The sequence below is a fragment of the Prionailurus viverrinus genome, chromosome D3 (genome assembly GCF_022837055.1).
Source record: "Prionailurus viverrinus isolate Anna chromosome D3, UM_Priviv_1.0, whole genome shotgun sequence".
Taxonomy (NCBI): Eukaryota; Metazoa; Chordata; class Mammalia; order Carnivora; family Felidae; genus Prionailurus; species Prionailurus viverrinus.
The window spans coordinates 74,760,208-74,785,505 of NC_062572.1; the positions used below are offsets into that span (position 1 = coordinate 74,760,208).

The window sequence follows — 25,298 nt, forward strand, 5'->3', positions numbered from 1 at the left end:
TCCCTATGCTTATGTGCAGTCTATTAGTTTTAAAGGGAAGGATTTGGGAGGAATGGATTGTTACATCTTGGCCAGAACCAGAAATTGATTCATGCATTCATTCAATTTTACATTTTAGATATCAGTCGTTATACATTCTATTGGAATTCTTTTCAATTTTTATGTACATGTCTCCAATAATTATCAATTTAAACAGTAAGTGAAGAAAAAACAAAATTTTTAACTGGTTATTTATTTTTGAGAGAGAGTGTGCAAGTGGGGGAGGGGCACAGAGAGAGAGAGACAGAATCCAAAGCAGGCTCCAGGCTCTGAGCTGTCAGCACAGAGCCCAATGCGGGGCTCGAACCCACAGACCCCAAGATCATGAGCAGAAGTCGGACGGTTAACTGAGCCACCCAGGCGCCCCAAGAAAAAACAATTTAAAATATATTTTAATTTTTAATTAATGCTGACCTCTGACTGTGTATGCTTTCTTACTGATTCTTTTGCAGGGCATTTTCCAGGGGGAACAAAACAAAAGATAAAAGTACATTAAAGGACACTTGTGATTCACATCATTCTTATATGAGATTAAAAACTATATTGAATGCTGTTCTCTTGCACGACTGTGAGTTCTTATTTTCACAAGGTGCCTTCAGTAATTTGTACAAGGATACCGTCTAGCAAAGTTTAACAGTATTTATGCACATTGACTTGGAGGTGAGTGGCAATGACTGCCACGCATGCTCTTCTGTGGCCTCATTTCTTTTTTAGGAAAGATGAGTGGCCGTTAGGATGAGATCCGTGTCCCGATGGAATTCTGTGTGCTTTTATTCCATCTTTTGCATTGAGGATGAAGCTTATTAAGTTGGAAGGCATGGTTGCTTCAATTATTGATGGGGACAATTTTCCTTTCATTTCTGTCTGGACAAACATCACTAGTTTGGAATGTGCTGGGTTCCTATAAACAAAGGAAGCAGTAAAAATATAAAGATTTTTGGATTTATCTACTGAATTTATAATTTCATAGAAAGCAGGATCCTTGTCTTATTCACCATCGATTCCCTTCGTGGTGCTTATGATAGGACAAACAGTTACTGAAGGCGGGGAGGAAGGAAGGGCACAAAAAAGGGCAGAGTGATTTGCACTCATAAACATTTTACATAAAAATATTAAGTAGACTATATGTTACAGTCTTCAGTCAGCTTTTCCTTTTTGTCATTTTGTTAACTTTTTTAAATTACGAAATTAATATGTGCTTACAAAAATTTAAACAAAACAGAATTTTCATAATTATTCTCCTTATTCTGTTTCCCAGAGATATTTACTATACTTTTGATTGGATCTTTTCAGACTATTGCCTATGTATATATAAAGATAGCTTACATATATGCATATACGTTTGCCTACCCCACATATATACACATACACATTTTTGCTTTTACAAAAATGAGATGTGTTTTTCTGCAACTAGTTTTATTTTCCTCTTAGTAGGACATCATGCACTTCTTTCTGTGTTGAGACATACCAATCGGCCTAGATATTTTTCATGACTGCATACAGTATTTCATTCTCTATGTGACCAGACCTTTCTGGACTATCATTTGGGTGGTTTCTCACTTTTTGCTGCTGTACAAATAAAGTGGCAATAAAACATCTTTGTAATGGATCCATTTGGATTTCTACAAACACATAGAGTTTCTGGGTCAAAGGTTTTGTGCATTTAACATTTGGAAATATTCTTTCCAAGTGACATTAGGAAGACTGTAGTACTTCGTATTCTAACCCAGTGATCTTCAAACTGGAGTATGTGAAGACTTTCCAAAGGGTGTGAGAGGATAATAACATTTAAGGGAATAAATTTTCAGGTCTCTAACCTTCACATGTACCTTTTCCCTAAACTCATCTGAGACCATCTTTGATGGAGATGTAGGCTTCTCCTTTCCCACCAGCATGTTCATATGATCCTCTGTTGCTTTATAGAACACAAGTATACCCATCACCCTCCCTGAATAGTACTGAGTCATACTACAGTGGTTTGCTCTGGCATGTAAAAATCTCTGAGAGGGAAGCCTGGGTGGCTCAGTTAGCTAAGCATCTGACTGTTGATCTCAGCTCAGGTCTTGATCTCAGGGTCATGAGTTCATGGCCCATGTTGGGTTCCACACTGGGTTTGGAGTCTACTCAAAAAAAACCCAACCAAACAAACAAAAAACACAACTCTGAGATCCCAAAGGAAAAATCTGATTAATTGGAAGTGAGTTGGGTAATAAATCATGTTGTCAATTCTTTGCTTTCAATAAAATTTATGGATCTAAATTATTTGTCATTAAAAATAGTTTTTGATTAAAAAATGTTTTTGATTATAGGTCTCTATGTAATTTATGGTACATAACACAAGAGAATTTCAAAGGCATTTAATGACAGTCCTAGAATTATACTCTTTTCATTTTAACCCACTTATTCAAAAAAAATTTCTCAGTACTTACAAAGTTGGAGTAGACAATAGTAAGTGCTATCTCATTTTATTAGTATCACCAATACACAGATAAAAGAGTGTAACAGTTAGAAGCATGGACTCTGGAGCCAGTCTGGATTGGTTTAAAGCTGAGCTTTGCTATTACCTATGTTTAGCCATGAGAGAATTACTTAATCTCTCCTGGCTTCCATTTTCTTTTCCACAAAATGGAGATAGTAATACTACCTACTTCATAAGGTTATTGGGAAGACCAAATGAGCCAATATATGTAGACTGTTTATAGACTGCCTGGCACAGAGCAAATGCTACCTAAGTTTTGCTAATAATCAAGGCATGTTTTCAGTAACAGTTGGCTTTTATATTTAATAGCTATGGAACATTTGGTAATATATTTTTATTTTGCTCTTTTAATAACAATTTAATCTAATACAACATATATTTTGTAACATTCATTTATTTTTATTTTTTAATGTTTATTTTTGAGGGGGGGGAGGGGCAGAGAGAGACAGAGACAGAATCCAAAGCAGGCTCCAGGCTCTGAGCTGTCAGTATAGAACCCGATGTGGGGCTTGAACTCATGAACCATGAAATCATGACCTGAGCTGAAATTGCATGCTTAACTGACTGAGCCACTCAGGTGCCCCAACATATATTCTATTAGGATCAAATTATATGAGGGAAGAAAATAAGAATGTAGGAATCAAGGAGAAAAAGAATGATGTAAATTTCTGAGTGTTGAAGTTTGTATGTATTTTGAAATTGAGTTATGGTAGGTTTCAACTTATTATGGTATTTAGAGTCTATTGGATATGCTTACAAGAGTGATACAACACTTTTTAAAAAAAGTATCAATACTTAAAGTGCCATAAATTGCATCCTCTATATTTAATCCTATGCAGAATTTCAATATCAACTTACAAATATGCAAGGTGGAGTACAGTTTTACAAAATTCTTTTGGGGGGTATAAAGACCACTGCTCCCACAAACTGTGTGAGTGTCCCTTTCCCATACTCGTCTCTATGCAGTTTAGACTATTTTCACAAAAGTGTCTCTGGTGGCAGGATTGAGAATATTCACGAGCCATGGGTAAGGTCTTAAATCTCTTTGAGTTTCCAGTATTTACTAGAAAAGTGCCTTTACTACTGATAATTTTTTTTAAGTTTATTTATTTTGGGAGAGAGAGAGAGAACGAGATAACGAGAGAGGGAGAGGGAGAATCCCAAGCAGGCTCCACGCTGTCAGCACAGAGCCCAATGTGGGGCTTTATCTCACCAACCGTGAGATCATGACCTGAGCCGAAATCAAAGAGTCAGGCATTTAACCAACTGAGCCACCCAGGTGCTCCCTGATAATAAGTTTTGTAAGTTTACTACATGACTAGTTTACAAATGTTGGTTGTCCAAAATGTTGTGCTGCGTGGCACAGAAGAATCATTTTCTATTCATACCTTTCTCTGAGACTATGAATGAAACCATCTTTTCTCTAACAGGATGCTAGGCAGGGCTCTTGCCCGAAATGGGACGTCTAGATCACCCTTTGTTCCATGTTTTTGGCAGTGGAAAGTTAACAAGATGCAAGACGGGGCCTCAGGCTGTGATGCACACCTTAGAGCGTGTAGCTTCCTGACTAGAGTCCCCGCCAGTGGCTGATTTACCCAGTTGATTCGGAGCACTACCCCTTCCCTTGTGTTGCTTTCTCCTGCTGTGGAGAATGCAGTCTTGACCATAGATTCAAAAGTGACAGGTGGGTAGAAAGACCATGTATCACCATCATATCATCTGCACCAATGATCCTGTCCATTAATGTACATAATTGTGAAATTCTTTTGGTTCTCTAATTCAGTAGAGAACACGTTAAGGAATACAGCCTAAAATGTATTTTATTTTGACTTTCTTCACATAAGTTTTTTTTTCCCCTCCTATTGAGAGGTTTATATCTGGCCAATAAAAAATTTTACAAGTTTTTATGTGCTGATATATTTTACTTATATAAAATCATTTAGCAAAAATCAAAACTTAAGGAATTTGTGAAATGAACTACCTTGAATTAATGTACATACATTTACAAAATATGTGTATTTTATGTCACCATTTACCCCTAGGCTGGTCACCTGTGGGCAGTGACTCATCTCTGATTTCTCCAGCTCTTTCCAAATTTACCTACTGTACATCTCATTCTGCAGGTATCTGTAGGTGGTCCACTGGAAAGAATTCATTTAGGACGAAGCATTCATTGCTGATAATAGTGAATATATTATAATTCTTGGGAAGTGTAATTTACAAAAATTGCTTAATAATTCACAGAAGTGACTCTAATGGGGAAATCTGAAGCATCAGGTGAAAGTTAACTGGGGGTGAAGGGATGGGGGGCAGGCAATGCATGTGCATGTGTGACTCATCCCAGAGACCTCACATCATACTTTGTAGGGAATTATCCATTCTCATGATGAAAACACTTATAAAAATTGTCATTTTAAATTACACTTAGGGGCAATTTTTCCCCCCTAACAGAATATGCTGGCATATACTTGTACCAATGAGTTAGGAATTTAGTTAAGAATTGAACTAAAAGCCGTTAAAATAAAATAAATGCAAGTAACACTTACTCTTTCAGAGGAGAACATATATAGCCACAAGCATGGTTATAACCACGTATGTAATTTGACGATGGTGGGTATGCTGGAAAATCCACACTGTTAGCTAAGTGATTTAAAAAAAAAAAAAGAAAAAGAAAGAAAATGAACACTATTCCACAAAGATGAAAAATTCTATTTGAAGTAGTGTATTAAAAAAAAGTGTGATATAGCATTTAATTTAATTTAGTTATTGTCAGCATTGATATTAGTTTTATACCTGTGTATGTATGTTTGTACATATGTATGTGCACACAGGTCAAAACTGAGAAAATGCCTGCATGAGCACTATTGTCCTCTCAAATGATCTCATTCTAGTATCTCTAAAGATGTTGTTACCTTTTACATACAAGAAAATGTGTTAAAAGTATCATTTAATTAGCTCCTGAGATTTGAAGCAAAAAAAAATCACAAAGGAAAAGACTATTCTATGAAGATATCAGGTTTATAAATTTTACTGACCATTTTTTATTATTTATTATTTTTTTAGGGTTAGATCCTTTTTTTACATATTAAAAAATTTTTTTTTATGTTTAAGTTTGAGACTGAGAGAAACAGAGCATGAGTGGAAGAGGGGCAGAGAGAGAGGGAGACACCGAATCGGAAGCAGGCTCCAGGCTCTGAGCTGTCAGCACGGAGCCCAATGTGGGGCTCAAACTCACAGACCGTGAGATCATGACCTGAGCTGAGGTCAGATGCTTAACCGACTGAGCCACCCAAGCGCCCCTGTATATTTTTAAAGTTTTTATTTGAATTCCAGTTAGATAACATACAGTGGAATATTAGTTTCAGGTGTACAATATAGTGATTCAATACTTACATATAAATTGTTAATCATTTTTTAAATAAAATATTTGATGTAGTTATTTGGTGTGTCAGTAAAGATGGCTTAAATGCTCTTTTCTGCCAATTCCCTGTAGCTAATTCAGAGGATAATTAAAAATCAGTAGAATTTGTTTTAAGAACTGTGTGGCATAGCCATACTGTATGTGAATGTAGAAGGGAGGTGATTTGATTCTAAGCTTATGATAATTATATATACCCTTTCTGAAAATATTTTTACATTGTATTTATTTATTTATGTGTGTGTGTGTGAGAGAGAGAAAGAGAGAGAGAGAGAGAGAGAGAGTGCGCACTTGTGTGCTCATGCACGCGGTGGAGGGGCAGAAGGAGAGACTCCCAAGCAGGCTCCTGTGCTGACAGCGTGGGGCTCAACCTCCCAACCATGAGATCCTCCTCTGAGCTGAAATCAAGAGTCAGAGGCTTAACCAACTGAGCTACCCAGGTGCCCTAAAAGTATTTTTAAAAATATATTTGTTTTTTTCTTGGCAACTGAATCCTTCTCTTGTCAGAGATGGTGACTTCTCGTTTAGGATTTTAACACAGGCAATCAATTCTGTGGTAAATGCAATGTAAATCACTTAACGGACAAATGAGGCTGAATGCATTTTCCCTGTTCACAGCGAGTTCATCATCTCAACAGATCCTATTGTGCTGGCATAACGGTACTGCTGGAAGTGATATTAACATAGTGTTTCTCTGTTTAAAATACGGAGATTATCCTGGTCTTTCTTTAAAACTTTTTTGGTTGTATTTCAGAAACAAGTATGGATCTTTTATGAGGCATATAGTTAACCCAGAGTTTGGAAAGTCAGAAGACTTGAGTTTTAGTTCTGGTTCAGCTGCTTCTTAGCTAATGTAGCTTAATTTCTGTGAACTTTAGTTTCCTCATTGGTGAAATGATGCACACAAAATATTTAGCTCAAAGCAAGCTGCGTAGTAAGTTAAATAACAACAAAAGGAACATTAAGAAGAAAACTCAGTATTCATCAAAAATTCATTTTAGGAAAATTGCTTAAAGCAAATTTAGTATTGATCACTGAATGACGGATTACTACTACTATTTGTTGATGTTAACTTCTTCCATACTTCTTTTTTACCTTCCCTCTGACCACTAAAAATGAGATTGAAATGGTCTCCTTCAAATACAGAAAATAACAGATCTATAATTCAGACATATAGTATTTTGTGCTGTAGATGGTGAATAAACTTTTATGCACTCTCATTTTAAAAGGAGACAACTCAATGACGACTACATGAAACTACAAGGGACAGCCACATACAAGTGATGAATATCAGGCCTTATTGCTATGCTGCAACAGAGCTGTGTTTGAGCAGGCAGAACTATGTAGTAGTCTAGTATCTGAAATTTAGAGTACTACAGACATAGAATAACTGAAACTTTGTTGGAATATAATAATTACAACACTTAATTGTCCCTACTCCCAAGTAGTTTACAATAGAGAAGATTATTCAGATAGGAATGGTGAGATTAAATTGAATTCTGGAGAAAAACAGGGCTTTAGGCTACTGTCCTACCAAAATCCCTTCACCAGGAGTTACTGTATTTATCTGAGTCCAAGTATGAACTGGTATGTGTTAAGTAAATAAAGCCAGTTAGGAAAAGACTATACACATTTGCATTTTACAGAGTGACACATTTACAGAGTGACACAGAGCTAAGGATATCAAAACTTCCAATTTCTAAAAGAAATATAAGCACATTTATGTAAAGACTCATCTAATGAAAATTTATTCAGGAATTTTCAGTTACTGGATATGCCCAATCTACATAATTCATATATAACATAGCATATCCAAAGATTAACTTTGTGTCTTAGTAGTTTTAAAATGTATGCTGTGAAGTTTCAGCCTACAAGTTATCTGTCTATACTCAGTGCTGCATGGTATAAATTGCAAAAAGGCCAAGAGATGCCATAATTATTGACTGATATAAATGGCACCTCCAGAGTTGGGTAAAACTCAGGCTTGTCTATATTATACATACATTTATTGGTCTCACCAAATAAAGAGAATAACAAATTAATTGAAAGCAGTTTCTCCCAAACTGTGAGTTAAAGGAAAACAAAATTTATTAATGACTCATAGTAATTCCAAAATATGGGCAAAATGCTTCAACTTACAACTGATAATATCCATATTCCCTTCGCAGTGCTTGAAGTATACTAAGTCGATAAAGTCTCGGGGGGAAATTGAGCCCATGGCAAAACTTTGTGTAATGGTATGACATATGAATGTGTCCTGGAACAAATCAAACCGTAAAGATTGGAACAGTTACTTCATATCTATCTTTTGTATCTCTCCCCAGAGAATTTCACTGCATAACATTAGCTACTCTTTGGAAAAAGAAGGGGGCTTTGAAGTTAGAAGAACATCATCAAATCTACTCGCGTTTTCAGTGTTAGAGGAACATTAGATCTATAACCAGACGCACAGGGCAACCAAAGCAAAAATGTGGGACCACATCAAACAAAAAAGCTCTGCACAGCAATGGAAACCATAAATAAAATGAAAAGGCAATGTACAGAAATGGGAGAAAGTAATCTGGAAATCAAATATCTGGTGACAAATTAATGTAAGTGCAGAAAATTCAGAAAGGAATTTCGTTATTATCTACTCTTTAAATTTTTAGACGAAGGAACCGAAGCCTAACAGATTAAATCACATGCAAAACTAGAGATAAGTACAGAACTAGAACCCATGTTCCTTATTCCCAGTGTATTTCTACCAGTCCACACTGATTAGGTAATATATTCTGACAAATTGGTTTAGCACCCTGTGGTATAAGGCCTTAAAATTAAGGACCAGTATTATGTGCCACCTTGACGTCTGCTGAAGTTGGGAGAGTCTTAAATGGCTTAACTGCAAGGTATTCTCCCCATTCTGTTCCTACAGGTAAGGCCCCTTTGCCAGGCAATGCCCCTTATCACAGGATCAGCCACAGTTCCTATTTGTCCCTGACTGGTGGGTTTCAGTTCCCTGCTGGACAGCAGAATTGATCCAACCAATCACAGCCTCCTGTAGGAGTCAGGGGTCACCTCAACCTCTTGACACCACAATGCTGGTCTTGCACAACCACTGGTTATTTACTCTGCTCCTGGGTGCAACTCCCATGTCACTCCGCATGGCGGTGTGTCCTTGGGAGTTTAGCTAAGCTACTCCATGGTATTGCTGCTTCAGTAAACTTTTTGTTTGGCTACTGAGCCTGTGGGGGCCTTAAACTGACACCAACCCCCCCCCCCCCCCCCGACAAGTGCATGCCTTGGTCACCACAGTCACAAGGAAACGTCAGTTCCTGATGTAACTTCCCCAACACCCCTTCCGATCAATGGTCTCCCCTGCCTCCCACAACCTTCCCCTCGTGAGCTCCTTGGACACCTCTGGGACTTGTGTTTTACAAAGTGACCTGCTCTTTTTGGTTTGAATTGGCCAATCTGGCCTTAGCCCAGGAATCCCAAAGCACTCTACTCACAGACGCTCAGGTGCCTCAGGGCCTGCCTCTCTCTGCCTGCGGCCTGCCTTGACCTCCCCATGTGGCTCCTGGAGGCGTTCCATGTACCTTTTCCAGGACTTGTGAGTAAGAAACTTCTCTATTTCAATTTCTCTTGTGGTCTTTCGTTGAACTGTGGCTCACCATCTGGCACCCTGTGCTCCACTTAACAAATGCCAATTTGACAAAGTTGTAACAGTCCTCCTCTCCTGGACTGTGACTAATGATTGATAAACTGGTGTTGATCTCATTTGTCTAGTGTCAGATGTCATGTCTTTGATCACCCTCATAAACCCTGGAGTAGGAATCCCTCTCTCACCAATGCAGGTGAATGAGTCAATTAAAACATCCCTGGAGATGCATACTATAAACATTCATAGGAAGGTAAAAGAATTCTTGGTGCAGTGTAATGGTATTCAGAGATTCTGTAATATATTGGAAAGGACATAGAATTGGAATCAGGAGATCAAGTGTTAAGTCATGGTTCTGCCTGGTATGCGACCTTGGGCAAGTCACATAATTTCTCTGGATCAGTTTTTTTTGATGCCAAATCTAGTTATTACAGTTGATTTGCAGCAACAGCAGGAACATATGAAGTATAAAAGGAACTGTGAGATTAGTGTCACGCAGTCATGAAAGAGACAGTCCAAATGTGTGAATCTTCATTTGTGGTGGACTATGCTTCTCAAACTGTATGTTTAAATCCCAAGAGAGTAATAGATAGGTGTTTTTTGTGGATAGGAACTTCAGGTGCTCTCTATAAAATGAAACATTTACTTTCCTGGGCTTTTCTACAACCTCCCCCAACTCCCAGGCTTTAAAATCAATTTAATAAAAGGAGGTAAAGTTAACCTAAGTTCTGAGAAGATGATAAGGTGATGGCAGATAAGTAGGATATTTGTTTTGACGTGTGGAATATGGTTTGGAGACTCAAAGAACCAAAGACCCAGTGACCTGAAGTTTTACACGTGTAATTGTTTATGAAAATCATGAAAGTTCACTTTATGACTCGATTTTTAAAAACACCTTATTGGGGTCTAATGTACATACAATAAAGTATAGCTGTCTTAATAAATAAGAGGTCTATAGTGTGCTGCTTTTCTTGTCTCTTACATTAGGTCTTTCCTCCCACCTCTGTGACTTAAACTTTCTACTCTAATTACCTGTACTTTTTTCTCTTTGTTTTTATTCCCCCTGTTCATCTGTTTGAGACAATGTATGTGAAAGTTCCTAAAACCACAACTATATAAGTATATATATAGGTTTATATAACCACAATATATAGATATTATTCCATACTATAACCTTACTCTTAAAAAAAAAAAAACAGTTACAGTATGTGTCTGCACTGTTCCTGCTGTCTAATGTATTATGATTAAGATAAATCTACTGACTTCCCATCAAGAAGGCATGCTTCATCTTTTTTTCTACCTAATGGAGGAGGTGAATACATAAAGTTCAATCCCCTCAAGACCAAAGGCACATGTCTGCGCGAAAGCTGGATAGATTCAGAAAGTGCTAAGCCTTTACAAGAGAATAAAGCTAACTAGAATTAAACGTTTGACTAATAAAGAAGGAAGTTTTAAGGCTTTTATAAAGATTTCAATTCAATGGAGTCTATAAAATATGAAGTGTTTATAATCATACAGGTTTAATATATTCAAATCACTAATAAAACTAAAAATATATTGATACAGTAGAAGTCTGATATCAAACAGCAAATTACCGAATCAATCTTGTGTACCATATTGTACACTTTCAATGATTTATCCCATGTAACTCTGTTTTCAGGTTTGTAGAGGAACTCAGATAGCTTAGTTGTTGATTCTGGAATTATTCCTTCAACACGATATCTATAGTTAACAAAATAGAGAAAATTCAAAATTTTACTGGTTTAGGCTTAGCTCAAAATATAATGTACCATAGTAGGCTAATTTAGCAAATAGCAGTAAAGAACACTTGTAGGTAATATCAGCAATTCAAAACACTAGTATTCAATTGGAAGTAGCCAGGTTTATTGAAATAAACATTGCAGTAATTAATATAAATTATTTCAAGATGCATTTTTCTACATATCTTGTTTATAATGTTTTATAGTTGTCTTATTAGAGGGGCTACTTTCTTTTAGGATTTTTCTAAAATATTTTTCATAAATATTTACCTGCCATATTTATCATAAGCCAAATGCAATTGATGAGAAGTTTGTGTGTTTATACGAACAGTATCTTTTAGCCCCAATTCTTTTTTTTTCTTTTAAAAATTTTTTAATGTTTATTTATTTTTGAGACGGAGAGACAGAACACAAGCTGGGAGGGGCAGAGAGATAGAGGGGAGACACAGAGTCTGAAGCAGGCTCCAGGCTCTGAGCTGTCAGCACAAAGCCTGATGAGGGGCTTGAACTCATGAACAGCAAGATCATAACCTGAGCCGAAGTCAGCTGCTTAACAGACTGAGCCACCCAGGCCCCCAGGCCCAATTCTTAATTTATGGATGTAATGTGGTCTATAGCAGTGGTCAGCAAATTCTCTGGGAGAGGGCCAGACGGTAAATAATTCAGGCTTTGCAGGCCACATGATCTATGTTGCAACTATGCAACTTAGCTAGGGTAGCAGTAAAGCAGCCATGGACAATATATAATGAATAGGCATGTCTGTGTTACAACTGAACTTTATTTATAGACACTGACTTTTGAATTACATTTATTTTTTGCATGTCAGGATTTGGGCAAGTAACTAACCTTTGTGTTTATCCATCAGTGAAATTAGATTTGGCTATCCATCAATGAAATTAAGACAATGTGAGAAAAATGGATTAAAAGTCAGTATTTAGGAGAAGGCTGTTGAACTAAAATGAAGTCTGAACAATATTGGCTCTACTCTTCTCCCAGTTAATCATTCTTTCCAACCTGAGGGGATAGGTTTAAGTAAAATCAAAATTTTAAACCTCTAAAAAGTTATAATTTCTGGGGGGAGTGAGATAAAAACCAAACAGTATTGTTACACTAAACAGTCATATTTATGAAGGATTCTTCCTCTGAAACTTTGTTTTTATGATTTGGGAAACAAATAAGGAATTCATTAGACTATTTCTTTGTATGTTAATTTCTCTTTAAAAGCTCAGTTAGTCCTTAATTTTCTCTATAAGATATCCTCAAATTTCCTTACTATGTAATGTTTCCTTCCTTCAGATCTACAAAGTTTTAAAGAGCTTATTATGAAGCTTTGTATAAGACAATGAGAAAACAACCTGAATAATTATCAGGTCCTGTGAAAAAGAAGTCAGATATGATAACAGTTAAAATTTAAGTACAACATTATTAAGGGATATGTATATACTACCACTGATTGTTTTTTTACATAATGAGTTATCTCTCTCTCTAGTTATATTGTAAACTTGGAGTATGAAGAGTTTTTAACCTTTTGATATTTCTAACTAACATATACATATCTTCCTTGACTTTTGATGGGGTTACACTAAGATAAATAAGATTTGGTGGGGTTTACAATAAGCTCTCTCCATTGTGAGTTGAGAATATCTTAAGCCGAAAATGCACAATAATACACCTAATCTACATCACAGCTTAGGCCTCGCCTGCTGTAATTGTGCTCAGAACACTACTTACTCTACAGTTGGGCAAGATCACCTAACACAAAGCCTATTTCATTAGAAATAGTTGACTATCTCATGTAATTTAGGGAAGGATATCTAATATACCTATAAGTTTATCAACATTTAAGGATTTGTGACTTTTCATATCTACTGTTTAGAATAGGGAATGGCAAGCTATGGCCTATAGGTCAAGTCTAGTGTACTTCCTGCTTTTGTAATTAGTTTTGTTGAAACACAGCCATACTTACTCACCGTGGGTTGTCTATGTCTACTTATGTATAATGCTTTCATGCTATAATGGCGTAAAAATGTATTGTCTATTTATGTGTTGTTCTTCTATGCTATAATGGCAGAGCTAAGTAGGTGCAACAGAGACCATAGTTGCTGCAAAGCATAAACTATTTACTTATTCTCTGTACCTCCACTGAAAAAGTATGCCAACCCCTGGTTTAGACTATCTACTCAATGGTTAATATGTTTATTTCCCAGTCATTTGTAAAGGTGAGAAAAGTATAAGCTACAGGTATTATATGACTACAAGGCAGAAATTATTTATTTCGCTTTTTGGAAGATTATAAAACACAGTTAAAGCTCTGTATTGGGCAAAGGGTAGGCTACTAGTTAAAAATGACCTTATCTTGGGGCGCCTGGGTGGCACAGTCGGTTAAGCGTCCGACTTCAGCCAGGTCACGATCTCACGGTCCGTGAGTTCGAGCCCCGCGTCGGGCTCTGGGCTGATGGCTCAGAGCCTGGAGCCTGTTTCCGATTCTGTGTCTCCCTCTCTCTCTGCCCCTCCCCCGTTCATGCTCTGTCTCTCTCTGTCCCAAAAATAAATAAAAAAAACGTTGAAAAAAAAATTAAAAAAAAAAATGACCTTATCTTAATTCACTAATTAGAGTTAGTGGCTTTAAAAAAATATGTAAATATCAAGCCTCTTTGAAAACAAAACATTAATGTGTCTTGGGTATCAGCATCTACTGTGTTCATGGCTCTTTCAGAGATAACGATTTTGTCATATTTGGATCTAAACTATATTTTTATATCTGTTGATCATTAAGATGAACAGTTCATTAGATATTTTACTATGATCTACACTAAAGCTTTGTGCTCATTATACATGAAGTGACCTCAGGTTAAATTAAAAATATTTTAACCGTGGTGCCTGGGTGGCTCATTTGGTTGAGTGTCCCACTCTCTTGATTTTGGCTTGGATCATGATCCCAGGGTTTTGGTATCTAGTCCCTCCTGCACCGGGCTCCACACTGAGCTTGGAGACTGCTTGGGATTCTCTCTCTGTCCTCCTGCCGCTCTCCCTTGCTCATGCTCTCTCTCTAAAAATTAAAGAAATAGATATTTTAACTATTTTCTCTTGTCTTTTACAGTTTCTAACCAGCTTTAGCTGCTATATGGAATAACTGATCAGTATATGTGAAGTTACACTTTATTTACAGACCATACATTTCATGAAGATTTCAGGCAGCAATGAAAACCTTTTGGTATGTGTGGATTTATATCAACATACCAATTTTAATGTCTCTAAATACTTTATGGCCTTTTATGATTTTTGTAAATGAGCACTGCCAGAAGAGTAACTAGGAGGTTGAGGAGGAGAAAAATAATATAAAGTGTTTATTTTGGCATACTAGAAACTGTAAACTTGGGGAAGCATCTGTAAGATGGTAAGACACTCACGGGCTTTTAGGGATCATATTTTTCACATATCCTATGTGATATTAGAGTTGGGGGTGGGACTTCCAGAGTAGCTGTGTGAGAATTTTAGTAAATCCTCCTCCACAGTGACAACAACTGTTTCACAATAACAAACTGATGAAAATTACCTTAAAAAACAGCTATTGAAATTCTCTAGAAAATGACCAAAGGGCTTTCAGGAAATGGAGAAACATTTATTCAAGAATATCTACTAAATCTAGATAGGAAAAGTAAGAGTCTGTAGCATTTGAGCCACGATCTGCTTCTAGCCAACCCCTTTTCACACCTGGAAGACAAGGAGGGGCTCCCTCTCCCCACTAGCTCCCAGTCTAGGGCTATGGTTTTATCCTAGACGGGTGGGTCACTGACATCACTCAGCTCGTGCTGTTAAACTCTATTCCCAGCAGGCACTGCTGAGAAGACTGAGGCTTCCTTACCCCACCCAGAATTTACTGATAGGAAGAGGGCTCTGTCCAGGGCACAACAGGCGTAAATACTGAGGCCTATTTCCCCTTCCTGCTACATTAAGAGGGCAAACTGAAGTCATAGCAGCATCTCTCCCCAATGTCACCCTCACATCCCCCTTCTGCTCATGGATGGAGGCGTCACTCAGCTCCAAAAGTAGTGCATAGGCTCTGCTCAGGGGCAAAAGCAAGACAAAATGAGCTGGCAGTATCTCAGCTATGCCTGAGAAGATGGATTTCATTTGGAACAAAATGTGGAGAAAATTTTGAAAAAAAAAAAAAATACAGATCTTGTTAGTGAACAATTAGAGGAATTACATGGAACTAGTGCAAAAGCACAAAAGACCAGCCAGAAGTAGGGAGAGATAACAGCTAGATGGACAACATAAGATCACACTTATCCCTGGCAGGGGGGTTGTGGTGTGGAAGGCTGTGTACATGAAGTAGATTGTCCCTGCTAAGATCAAGTGGAGTGGATATATTACGTTGCCCCTACTCAGATATAAGAATGGATGTACAAGGATACCTTTACTCAGAACAGTCAGAGTAGGTACATAGGCTGCCCGTATTCAGAGCAATCAGAGTGTGTGTACTAGGCAGCTCCCACCTAGAAAAGAGGGGATGTACTAGGCTGCCCGAACTCAGAGAAATCAGAATGCATGTACTAGGCTCTCCCACCGGAACGAATCAGATTGGATGTCTTAGGCTGCCCAGACTCAGAGCAATCGAGTTTATGTACAAGGCTGCCCCTTCTCCAGAGCAGTAAGAAGAGACAGGCCTTCCCCTATACAGAGCAATCAGGAGGATATACTGGGCTGTCTCTAGTCAAAGCAATCAGTCAAAGAAGTCAAAGCCTCTAATCAAAACAAAGGGTGTTATACTAGGTTGCCCCTACTCTGAGCAATCAGATTAGATACACTAGGTCGCAGCTATGCAGAACAAGCAGAGTGTATATACTAGGATGGTCCTACTCAAGCATTTTGATTGGGTGTACCAGGCTGCCACTACTATGGGGTAATCAGAGTGGATGTAAAAGACTGCCCACTCAGAAAAATTATACTGGATGTACCAGGCTGCTCCTATTCAGAAACAATCAGAATGGATGTCCTAGGCTGCCCCTCACGGGAGCATTCAATGCAAGGTATGTGTTGGTGACTTACAAGCATTTTCCAAGCTGCATACAGATTAATCAACAAAGAATTGAAGCCTTACTGCCTTTAGATTAAGTGTAACCTCTGACACATAATGTATCCTGACTACTTTAAAATAAAATCATACTCTTTGCTGCTGTTCTGGAAGAATGTCTGTATGCCCACGAGTGCTCCCTCTGAGGAGTGACTGGTTACAGAACTTCCAAGTTACTTGTCCCTGGCTAAGTGCAGGAAAAAATCATAAAACTGCTGAATTGTGAAAACAGCCTGTAAACCACACACAGATCCAGCTGTAAAGGGTAAAAATCTTGCTAGTTTGGGGGTCTTAAGCACAACTTGTGATCAATAAATGGCTTATGTTGATCCCTCCTATAGGCTAAAGGATAAAAACAAGGGAAAAAATCAGAGCAGGGATTATCAGAGGCTGCAGAATAGACTTCCAGAATTGGTCTACACAAACCACCCAACTAATAAACAAATATAACAACAAGCCCTGGGTGGGTGGGTGGAATCTGTATCCAGAGTTGCCACAGTACATGACTTAAATATTCAGTTTTCAATAAAAAACTATGAGGCATTCATGCAAAGAAACATGAGTGTGATGTATGCAAGGAAAAACCGCAGGCTAGAAAATACTTGTAGGATCTAAGAGGAGTAAATTAAACATTGAAGAAAATTATTAGCCTACTGCCTGACATATAGTAAAAGATTAATAAATGTTAGCTGCTGCTAACATTTTGGGGAATGTGTAGTGTTGAATTATGTGCTGGTAATCTGTATTACATCCCTTGAGGGTGGAAAGAAAGAAATTCCCACCAAAGAACTGGCACTCTTCTCTTGCATATACCCAAGTGCTCCAAGCTAACCACAAAAGGAACTTTTTGGGTATGAAATTATGAAATCAAGGTGTAAGTGCTAAGAAGATATCTTTGGTTTATATTTTTGTACTGCAGTTACAAGGGAAATTTAAATACTTTCTATTTGGCAACCAATATAATAGAACTAAAGTCCATAAGTTCAGTCAATACACATTTGCTGAGTGTCTAAGTGATAGACACTCTTCAGGTGCTAGGGATACTGTGACAAACAAAAGTGATTTCTTTATAATCTCGTTCCTATTCAGGTTCCTATTTCCATCAAGTTTACAGTATTTTTTTGTTTGTTTGTTTGTTTTACTGTTTATTTATTTTGAGAGAAAGAGAGTGCGTGAGAGAGCATGTGAGCAGGGGAAGGGCAGAGAAAGAGGGAGAGAGAGAATCCCAAGCAGGCTCCATGTTGACAGTGCAGATCCTGACATGGGGTTCAATCCCACGAACTGTGAGATCATGACCTGGGCCAAAACCAAGAGCCGGACACTTAACCGATTGAGCCACGCAGGTGTCCCAAGTTTATATTCTAATAAGACATATACTAAATGAGAGAACAAAGGAAGAAGATAAATTTCACATAGTGATAGATGCAAATGAAGAAGGTGGCAGGGTGGTGTAGTAAACAGCAAGTGGGTGTGGCCAGGAAGGTCACTCTAAAGAGCAATGAGGCTGAGATCTTGAGGACAAAAATGACATTAGCCTTGGAAAGATTTGGGGGAAGAACATGCCAGGCAAGTGAAGAGCAACTACAAAGGCTCTGAGGTGGGTTTAAGTTCATTGCATTCATGCAACGGTAGTAGGAGAGCGAGGGTGAAATGGTAGGAGAGGTCAGAGAGGTAGGCTAGGGTTAGATAGTGCCTTGCAGAGCTTGATAAAGGGCTTGGATTTTATTTTAGATGCAATGGGAAGGCTTTAGAAGATTTTAGGTAGGGGAGTGACATAATCTGAATTATTTCAAGCATCTACTTTGGCCATTATGTGAAGAACAGGATACAGTTGAGTAAGAATAGATCCATGGAGTCCATTAGGAGTTACTGAGCTAATCCAGATAGAGATGGTAATGGCCTACACTGGGATGACAGCAGGGAAATAACGAAAAATAAATCACTTCTCTGTACATACCTAGTCAATTAGAGCTTCTATTAGAATCCAAATCTGAGATGAGAGATCCATTATCCAGGCCAATATTTTACAAGCATGTCCTTGGTCAGAAACATGTGGAAAAGTTAAATAGGTTTCTTTACACTAGGATTTATCTGATCTTAAGAGTGTATTTCCAAAAAAAGAATATAGTCTGGAGTGTTTAGAAAAACTTATTTGATAATGCAACCCCTTTACCCCTATAGGGCATTTTGAAGGATTACATTTCTCCCAGATACTAGTTTGGCCAATAACATTAGACCATCCTATCTAGCCGAAAGTGTGCAATGTTCACACTCTGTTGCCCATTCTAAATTCATATTCATGTTTCTCACTTTGGTTATTTCCAACTCTGTAACTAAAATGTGGAGCTCCCTTTGATGTACTGGAAAAGTTGTAAGCTTCCCTAGATTTTCCCCTTGATTTGACTGCAATTCTCACTTTCTTCTCAATCCAGGCCAGGGGAGGTCAATTTTTGACCGAGGCAGACCAACCTGACCAACATGTTCAGACAAGTTTCCTTTGTAGTAACCTAAATATCTGCCACAGCTGACACAGAATAATAGAAGTATTTTGAAAAAAAACAACAACAACAACAAAAAAAACTGGTCCAGTCATACTCTCCTTCTGTACATAAACATGGCAAATTTAGAAGAATCTGTGGGATGACCTTGAGAAAACAAGTATGCAAAATGGTTGCATTACCTTTTATCAAACTTAATTTATTTTTATTTCTTTATTTATTTTGAGAGAGAGAGAGAGAGAGTGAGTGAGGGGGAGAGAGGCAGAGAGAGAGAGTCTTAAGCAGGCTCCGTGCCATCAGCGCAGAGCCCCATGCGGGGCTCGAACTCACAAACTGTGAGATGATGACCTGAGCCGAACTCAAGAGTCAGATGCTTAACTGACTGAGCCATCCAGGTGCCCCCATAACCCTCATTTTAAAGCTGTGTTTGATATTTACTGGACTCTAGTGCAACTATAAAAAAGAATTAAAAGACGGTTTTCCAAAACCAGTGTGTGATAGTCTCTAACATGGCCCCCACTCATCTGCACTTCCTGGTATTCACACACTTGTGGACTCCCCTTCCCCTGAGTCAGGCTGGATCTAGTGATTCACTTCTGATAAACTGAATATTCCAAAAGTGATTAGAGGTCACTTCCAAGATTAGGCTGCAGAAAGGCTTTGGCTCCTGACTTACTTGCTCCTTCTCTTGTTTTCTCCTAGACTCCTCACTGTGAGGAAAGCACACGTCATGTTGTGAATAGCCCTGTGGAGCAGTCCCTATGTCAAGGAACTGAGGAAGGCTTCCAGCCTAGAGCCAGAAAGGAACTGAGGACCTCAGTCCAACAAGCCCAGGAAGATCCAAATTCTGCCAACAACCATGGAAGTGAGCTTGGAAGTAGAGCTGCCGCCAGATAAGACCGAAGCCCCAGGTGACAGCTTGATTGCAGCTTTCTAAGAATCCTTGAGGCAGAGGCACCAGGCTGAGCTACCCCTGGAATCCTGACCATGGGATAATAGTGTTAAGACACTAAGAAATGGGGTATGATATTTTTGTGCATCAATAACTAGTACACAGTGCGTATAAATTTCACTTAAAATGTGAGTGTAAAAAGTCCCAATTTTTGTTTAGTTTTGCATGAAAGAGTAAAATGCCTCTGATCAAAAATCTCCATAAAGCTTTAAAACACCCCATTTGGAGCTACTCCTTGAATGGCTCTAGGTGTGGTAGAGTACCTTGCACACAAATATCCAAGAAGTATTGTTGAATGAATAAATAACTTCCAAGGTTTCTTTGACGCATAGGTGGCTGTCTACACTTGTCCAGTATGTAAGACGCCAACAAGCTATAATATTTTTCTAAGAGTTTATTCCTCTAGTGTCACTGGCATTGACCTCACCTACTTCCCTCCTCGGTCTGTTTTTGAAAGCGCCTCTATTAGAATCATTACTTTTTTTTTTGTATTAAAAAAACTTTTTTTAATGTTTACTTATTTTTGACAGACAGAGACAGAGAGCATGAGCGGGGGAGGAGTAAAGAGAGAGGGAGACACAGAATCTGAAGCAGGCTCCAGGCTCCGAACTGTCAGCACAGAGCCTGACGTGGGACTCGAACTCACAGACCGCGAGATCATGACCTGAGCCGAAGTCGGACGCTCAACCGACTGAGCCACCCAGGCGTCCCTAGAATCATTACTTATTTAGACAATGAAAGCAGGGATTATCTTCCTGATAATTATTAAAATGAGTAGGATAAGGCATACCAGTTTTGTCTTATAGTAAAAAAATTGGATTGAGACAAAAGGTAAGCAAATTTTAGTCAGATAAAAAAGAGCAAGAAATACAAAATGAAGAAAAAGTGGACTCCAAAAAAAAAAAAAAAGGAACGGAATAAAATTTGATTTCGATAACATATGATGTGTTTGCATTAATGTGATATCATGAACAATGAATGAACAACTCTTAAGAATAAGGTTAAAAATGTCAGCCCACTACCCTCAGTGTAGTTATATCTGAAATAACAGGATCCTCAAAAATATCCTTAAAAGCAGCTTTCAGAAAACATTACACGTATCAGCAAGAGAAATGACTTGGGGAAAAAAACTTTATTTTATAGTGGCTTATTTAACGGAAAGGTGAAATGTTTGAAAGGCTGCAAAACACTACTGTTATCAAGGAAACACCAATCTGTTTTTATAGTAATTATTTCTTGATGTAGAAATTTCCTGTCTTAGTGAATTGTTTGCTTGGAAAGACTTTTTTTCCTGGTTGTCTTCAAGTTTGAAAATGATTAGGTGGTACATAATTGCTCTAATTTATTAATACCAAATTTAAACTAGTGACTTAATAATTTCTATTTCCTGATTACTATCAAGCAATGTTATAGCCAGTGAAGCAGCACTGAATTCTAGATATATCAATGCCATTGAATTCAAAACGTCTATAAATAGGAAACTGTACTCACAGATTTCCATGGAATCTTTTAGAAGCCTTGCTGGAAACAGTTATCTTTTTCTCAAAGGGGAATAAAAATCCAGAAATAAATTAGCTGTCAGATACAGAAAAAAAAAATGAAAAATAAAAACCAACAAACAAAAAGTAAAAATATATTTTTTTGGTTTGTAAAAGAAAAACATTTTAAAAAGTCTATATAATGAATTGCTTCTCATTAAAAAATAAACTCTTGAACCATATTTAACTTGTTTCCTTACTGAAGTCTTAACCACTTTCCAGCCTGATGTATCTTGATTGTATCCTAAAATTTCTTGAGCAGTTTCTTGGGCAAGCGTCTTATAGTCCATCTACCTGCAAAGTTGTAAAAACAGATGACTGGTAAGAATATAATCATACAAAACAATTTTAAAATGCTGTATTACATTTTAATACTATTTCTACAGTGCCTGTCACATAGTAATGAAGAGTCATTACTTGTTTTTTAATTAAGTTTTTATTTAATAATTGCTAAATGCATGCACGCATGAATTCCTTCTTCCTTATTCATAGTTTTTCAAATAGAAGGTGTGGTATACTATGAAGAGCAGGCTTTGGACTGAAAGAGAACTTGGCCAAATTCTGTCTCTGCCACTAATTGTGAACCACATTATTTACTATTTCCGTTTTCCTATTTTCTGGGATAATAACTAAATGTTGAATTAATGTGAGGATTGAGATAATGCACTTAACTGTCCTACTCCATGCCTGGTACATAATAAGCATTCAATAAATCATTAGTATTTCCAAAGGCTTAATCATGCTTCCTTACTCCTGTAAAGCTGCATCATCTGATGATCAAGTGTTCTTGGAAATTAGTCTTTTTATTATTTATTCATGTATTTACTTAAAAAATTCTTTTTAATGTTTATTTATTTTTGAGAGAGAGAGAGAGAGACAGAGCACAAGCAGGGAGGGGCAGAGAGACAGGGAAACACAGAATGTGAAGCAGGCTCCAGGCTCTGAGCTGTCAGCACAGAGCCCAACACAGGGCTCAAACCCATGAATCATTAAGATCATGATCTGAGCCAAAGTCAGAGGCTCAAAAGACTGAGCCACCCAGGTGCTCTGGGAATTAGTCTTTTTAAAGTGAGGGCAGTGGCATTAAATGATCTGACCCTTGGTTTCCTCTCCAAAGGCAACTCCTACCTGCCTTCTCTCCCACTCAGCTTCAATCATACTGACTTGGCTGTTCCTCAAATACAACCAAGCATCTTCCTACCTCAGGGTCTTTGTACTTACTGTTCCCTCTGCTTGTAACATTCTTCCTAAATATGAATGACAGATTCCTCTTCATTGGTGTCTTGTTTAAATTTCACCTCTTCAGACAGGATCAAATTCAAACCAGTTCAATATAAACATATTTACTAAATCCTTTACTAGGGATTAGGTACTGTGGTAGGTGTGGCAAAAACAGGTAAGATACTGTTTCTGTTCTGAATGGGTTCAGGAAACTGGAGTCTCATTGGTCCTTCGGCCCATCATCTAGTTTTCAGTTACGGGAAGCTGGTTGGTATGGTGGGAAGAAACACACAGCTGGATTCAAATCCTAACTTTGCCTCTCACCACAAGCTACATTATTTTGAATAAATTGCTTAACCCTTAATTTCAATGTTTACATCTATAGATTGGGGATAGTAATACTTATCTCATGGAGTCATTATAAGGATTAAGTGAGTTAATATATGCCAACGTGATTGAAACAGTGTGGGGCTCCTTCTTGATGATCAGAAATACTAGTTTCTTTTCTTGAAATGACACATTTAAATCTACCTTTTAAAAAACTCTCCAAAGAGCTGCCTCAATAAGCCTTCTTAAAGTTTAATGATCAGAACCATGTCTTTTTTTTTTTTTTTTTAATTTTTTTTTTTTTCAACGTTTATTTTATTTTTGGGACAGAGAGAGACAGAGCATGAACGGGGGAGGGGCAGAGAGAGAGGGAGACACAGAATCAGAAACAGGCTCTAGGCTCCGAGCCATCAGCCCAGAGCCCGACGCGGGGCTCGAACTCATGGACCGCGAGATCGTGACCTGGCTGAAGTCGGACGCTTAACCGACTGCGCCACCCAGGCGCCCCGATCAGAACCATGTCTTAATTAGCTCTCACCTAAAGGTCTAGGTTGGCTCATAAATCCACCTTCTCTTATTTTGTTCTCCAGCAAGGCATAACACCTAGTTGACATCTACATTTGAACAGCTTTAGTAAACCATTACAACTCCTTTTTCCTAGTAGACTTTCAGTTTCTTTACCTTTCCTAATAGATCTAGTCCAGAATTTTAATAATTATTGGGACTCTTCTCCAAATCCTTGTGGAGATCTCCATATCTCTTAACCTGTGAAGGAACAAAGAAGAATTATTTTGATCCATGAATTAGGTCAATATATTTGATCATTTCCTTAATATTTTCTCAGTGTTCTTTATTTTCACTTTATACCCTCATTAGGACACATTTGCTATATATGCCCATGATGAAAGAAAAAAGGAGTAAGAGAAGCGTTAATAATACTGTTTATGAAAGCAAACTTTAAGAAATTATTTTAAAGAAGGACTGGTTAAAAAGACATTCTGGTGGAATGTAAATAAAGATGTCTAACTTTTTAAGCTCATGCCATTAACAGTCCTTGGCTGGTCTCTGATCTGTGCTTGCCCCAGCATATATAACACAGTTCTTTATTTCCTATCAGCAACATACTTGATACTGACTGATTTAGAGAAGCACAGATTATTGGAACATAGCACTAGGGTGTAAACTCCTGCAGGGACTTTGACTTACTCATTTTCAAATCACTAGCACTTCCTGCCACAATAAACGTGTTTAATTGAACCACTCAATTGCATTTTATAGCTCGTGGACTTTTTCGTTTGCCAGGAAAAAAGGAAAGGTTAAGTTTAGTGGGCTACAGAGGGTGCAAAGAAGAAAACAAACAGCAGGACTACAGGGCCATTACCTTGTGATGTAACATCGGATGGACTGGAACATATTCCGGTGGAGTAATGGTCAAGGATATCTTCACCCACAGGGTCAGTGGAAAATAAACATAAACCAATATTGAGATGACATCTTTTTTTGGATACACCACTTGGTTGAAACTGGATTCTTCGCACCTCATATCCTGTCCCAGCCTCGTAGACAGAATCACGTATGTTGTTAGTGGTCTTTACATCTGTTTGTATATAATCTCCCTTTTTCTGGGCTGCCTGACTGGGTCCCCAATCCGTGCTGGGTCACTGACATTCATTCTTCCCTGGGAATCAAGGTTCCCAAGGAATTTGTTAAATCCCATCCCTGACCAAACTCCCTCCTCCAATCTCGCATCTGCTCTATTGCGAGGGGCTGGCTGCAAGCCCAGAAGGACCGGGCTCGGGATGGGATGCGGAAGGCACTGAGGAGGGAGGGAAGGAAGTGGTCCGGGGAGCTGCCCCTCCACCACCGGCGGAGATGGTGTCTTATCCCGGGAGGGGGTGCTCTGAAGGCGGGGAGGCCGAGACCAAACCGGCAGCCGCCAGCGCCCCCGAGTCTCCTTCCCCACCTCGTCCCCTCACACACTCCCGGGGAGCCAGCCGAGGGAAGTTCAGCCTATCATCTGCGCGGAGTAGCCGCAAAGACTGGTGACCGAGGAGGGGCGGGCGTGCGGGGCAGCCGGACGAAGCCGTCCGGAGTCCCCCAACCACCCCCTCCGCCCCCCACCCCCAGAAAGACGAGGACGAAGAAACCACACTTCCCGGCTGCGAGGGCGACCTTACACCCTGCCGCGCCCCCTTTCCCCTGCGGCCTCCGCCCCTCACCCAGCTGCCCCGGGCGCCGAGCGCCGCGCATGCGCACCGCAAGCCAGCGCCATGTTGGATCAGTTTGAAAGCGAGCGCGGGCGTCGCGTTCCGCTGTGACGGCGGAGCTGGCTTCGAGCGAGCGGAGCCTGGG

The 25,298-nt window shown here is 38.7% G+C and overlaps 1 protein-coding gene across 7 annotated transcripts; it reads right to left on the reverse strand.

Moving 5' to 3' along the window:
- Positions 1-425: 425 nt before the first annotated feature.
- STARD6 (StAR related lipid transfer domain containing 6) lies at positions 426-25,268 on the reverse strand. Of its 7 annotated transcripts, none has more exons than XM_047826718.1 (9): positions 25,203-25,268; positions 24,328-24,624; positions 23,628-23,711; positions 21,599-21,692; positions 21,352-21,401; positions 11,169-11,295; positions 8,076-8,193; positions 5,065-5,158; positions 426-940 (listed from the first exon to the last, which is right to left on the reverse strand). In XM_047826718.1, the coding sequence occupies exons 4-9, from the start codon at positions 21,686-21,688 to the stop codon at positions 739-741; spliced, it is 681 nt and encodes a 226-aa protein (XP_047682674.1). In that variant the 5' UTR covers positions 21,689-21,692; positions 23,628-23,711; positions 24,328-24,624; positions 25,203-25,268; the 3' UTR covers positions 426-738. The 7 variants fall into 7 exon arrangements, with proteins under 7 accessions (XP_047682674.1, XP_047682677.1, XP_047682675.1 ...); XM_047826721.1 differs by having other exon boundaries at positions 24,328-24,387; positions 25,203-25,261; XM_047826719.1 differs by having other exon boundaries at positions 25,166-25,240.
- Positions 25,269-25,298: the final 30 nt, after the last annotated feature.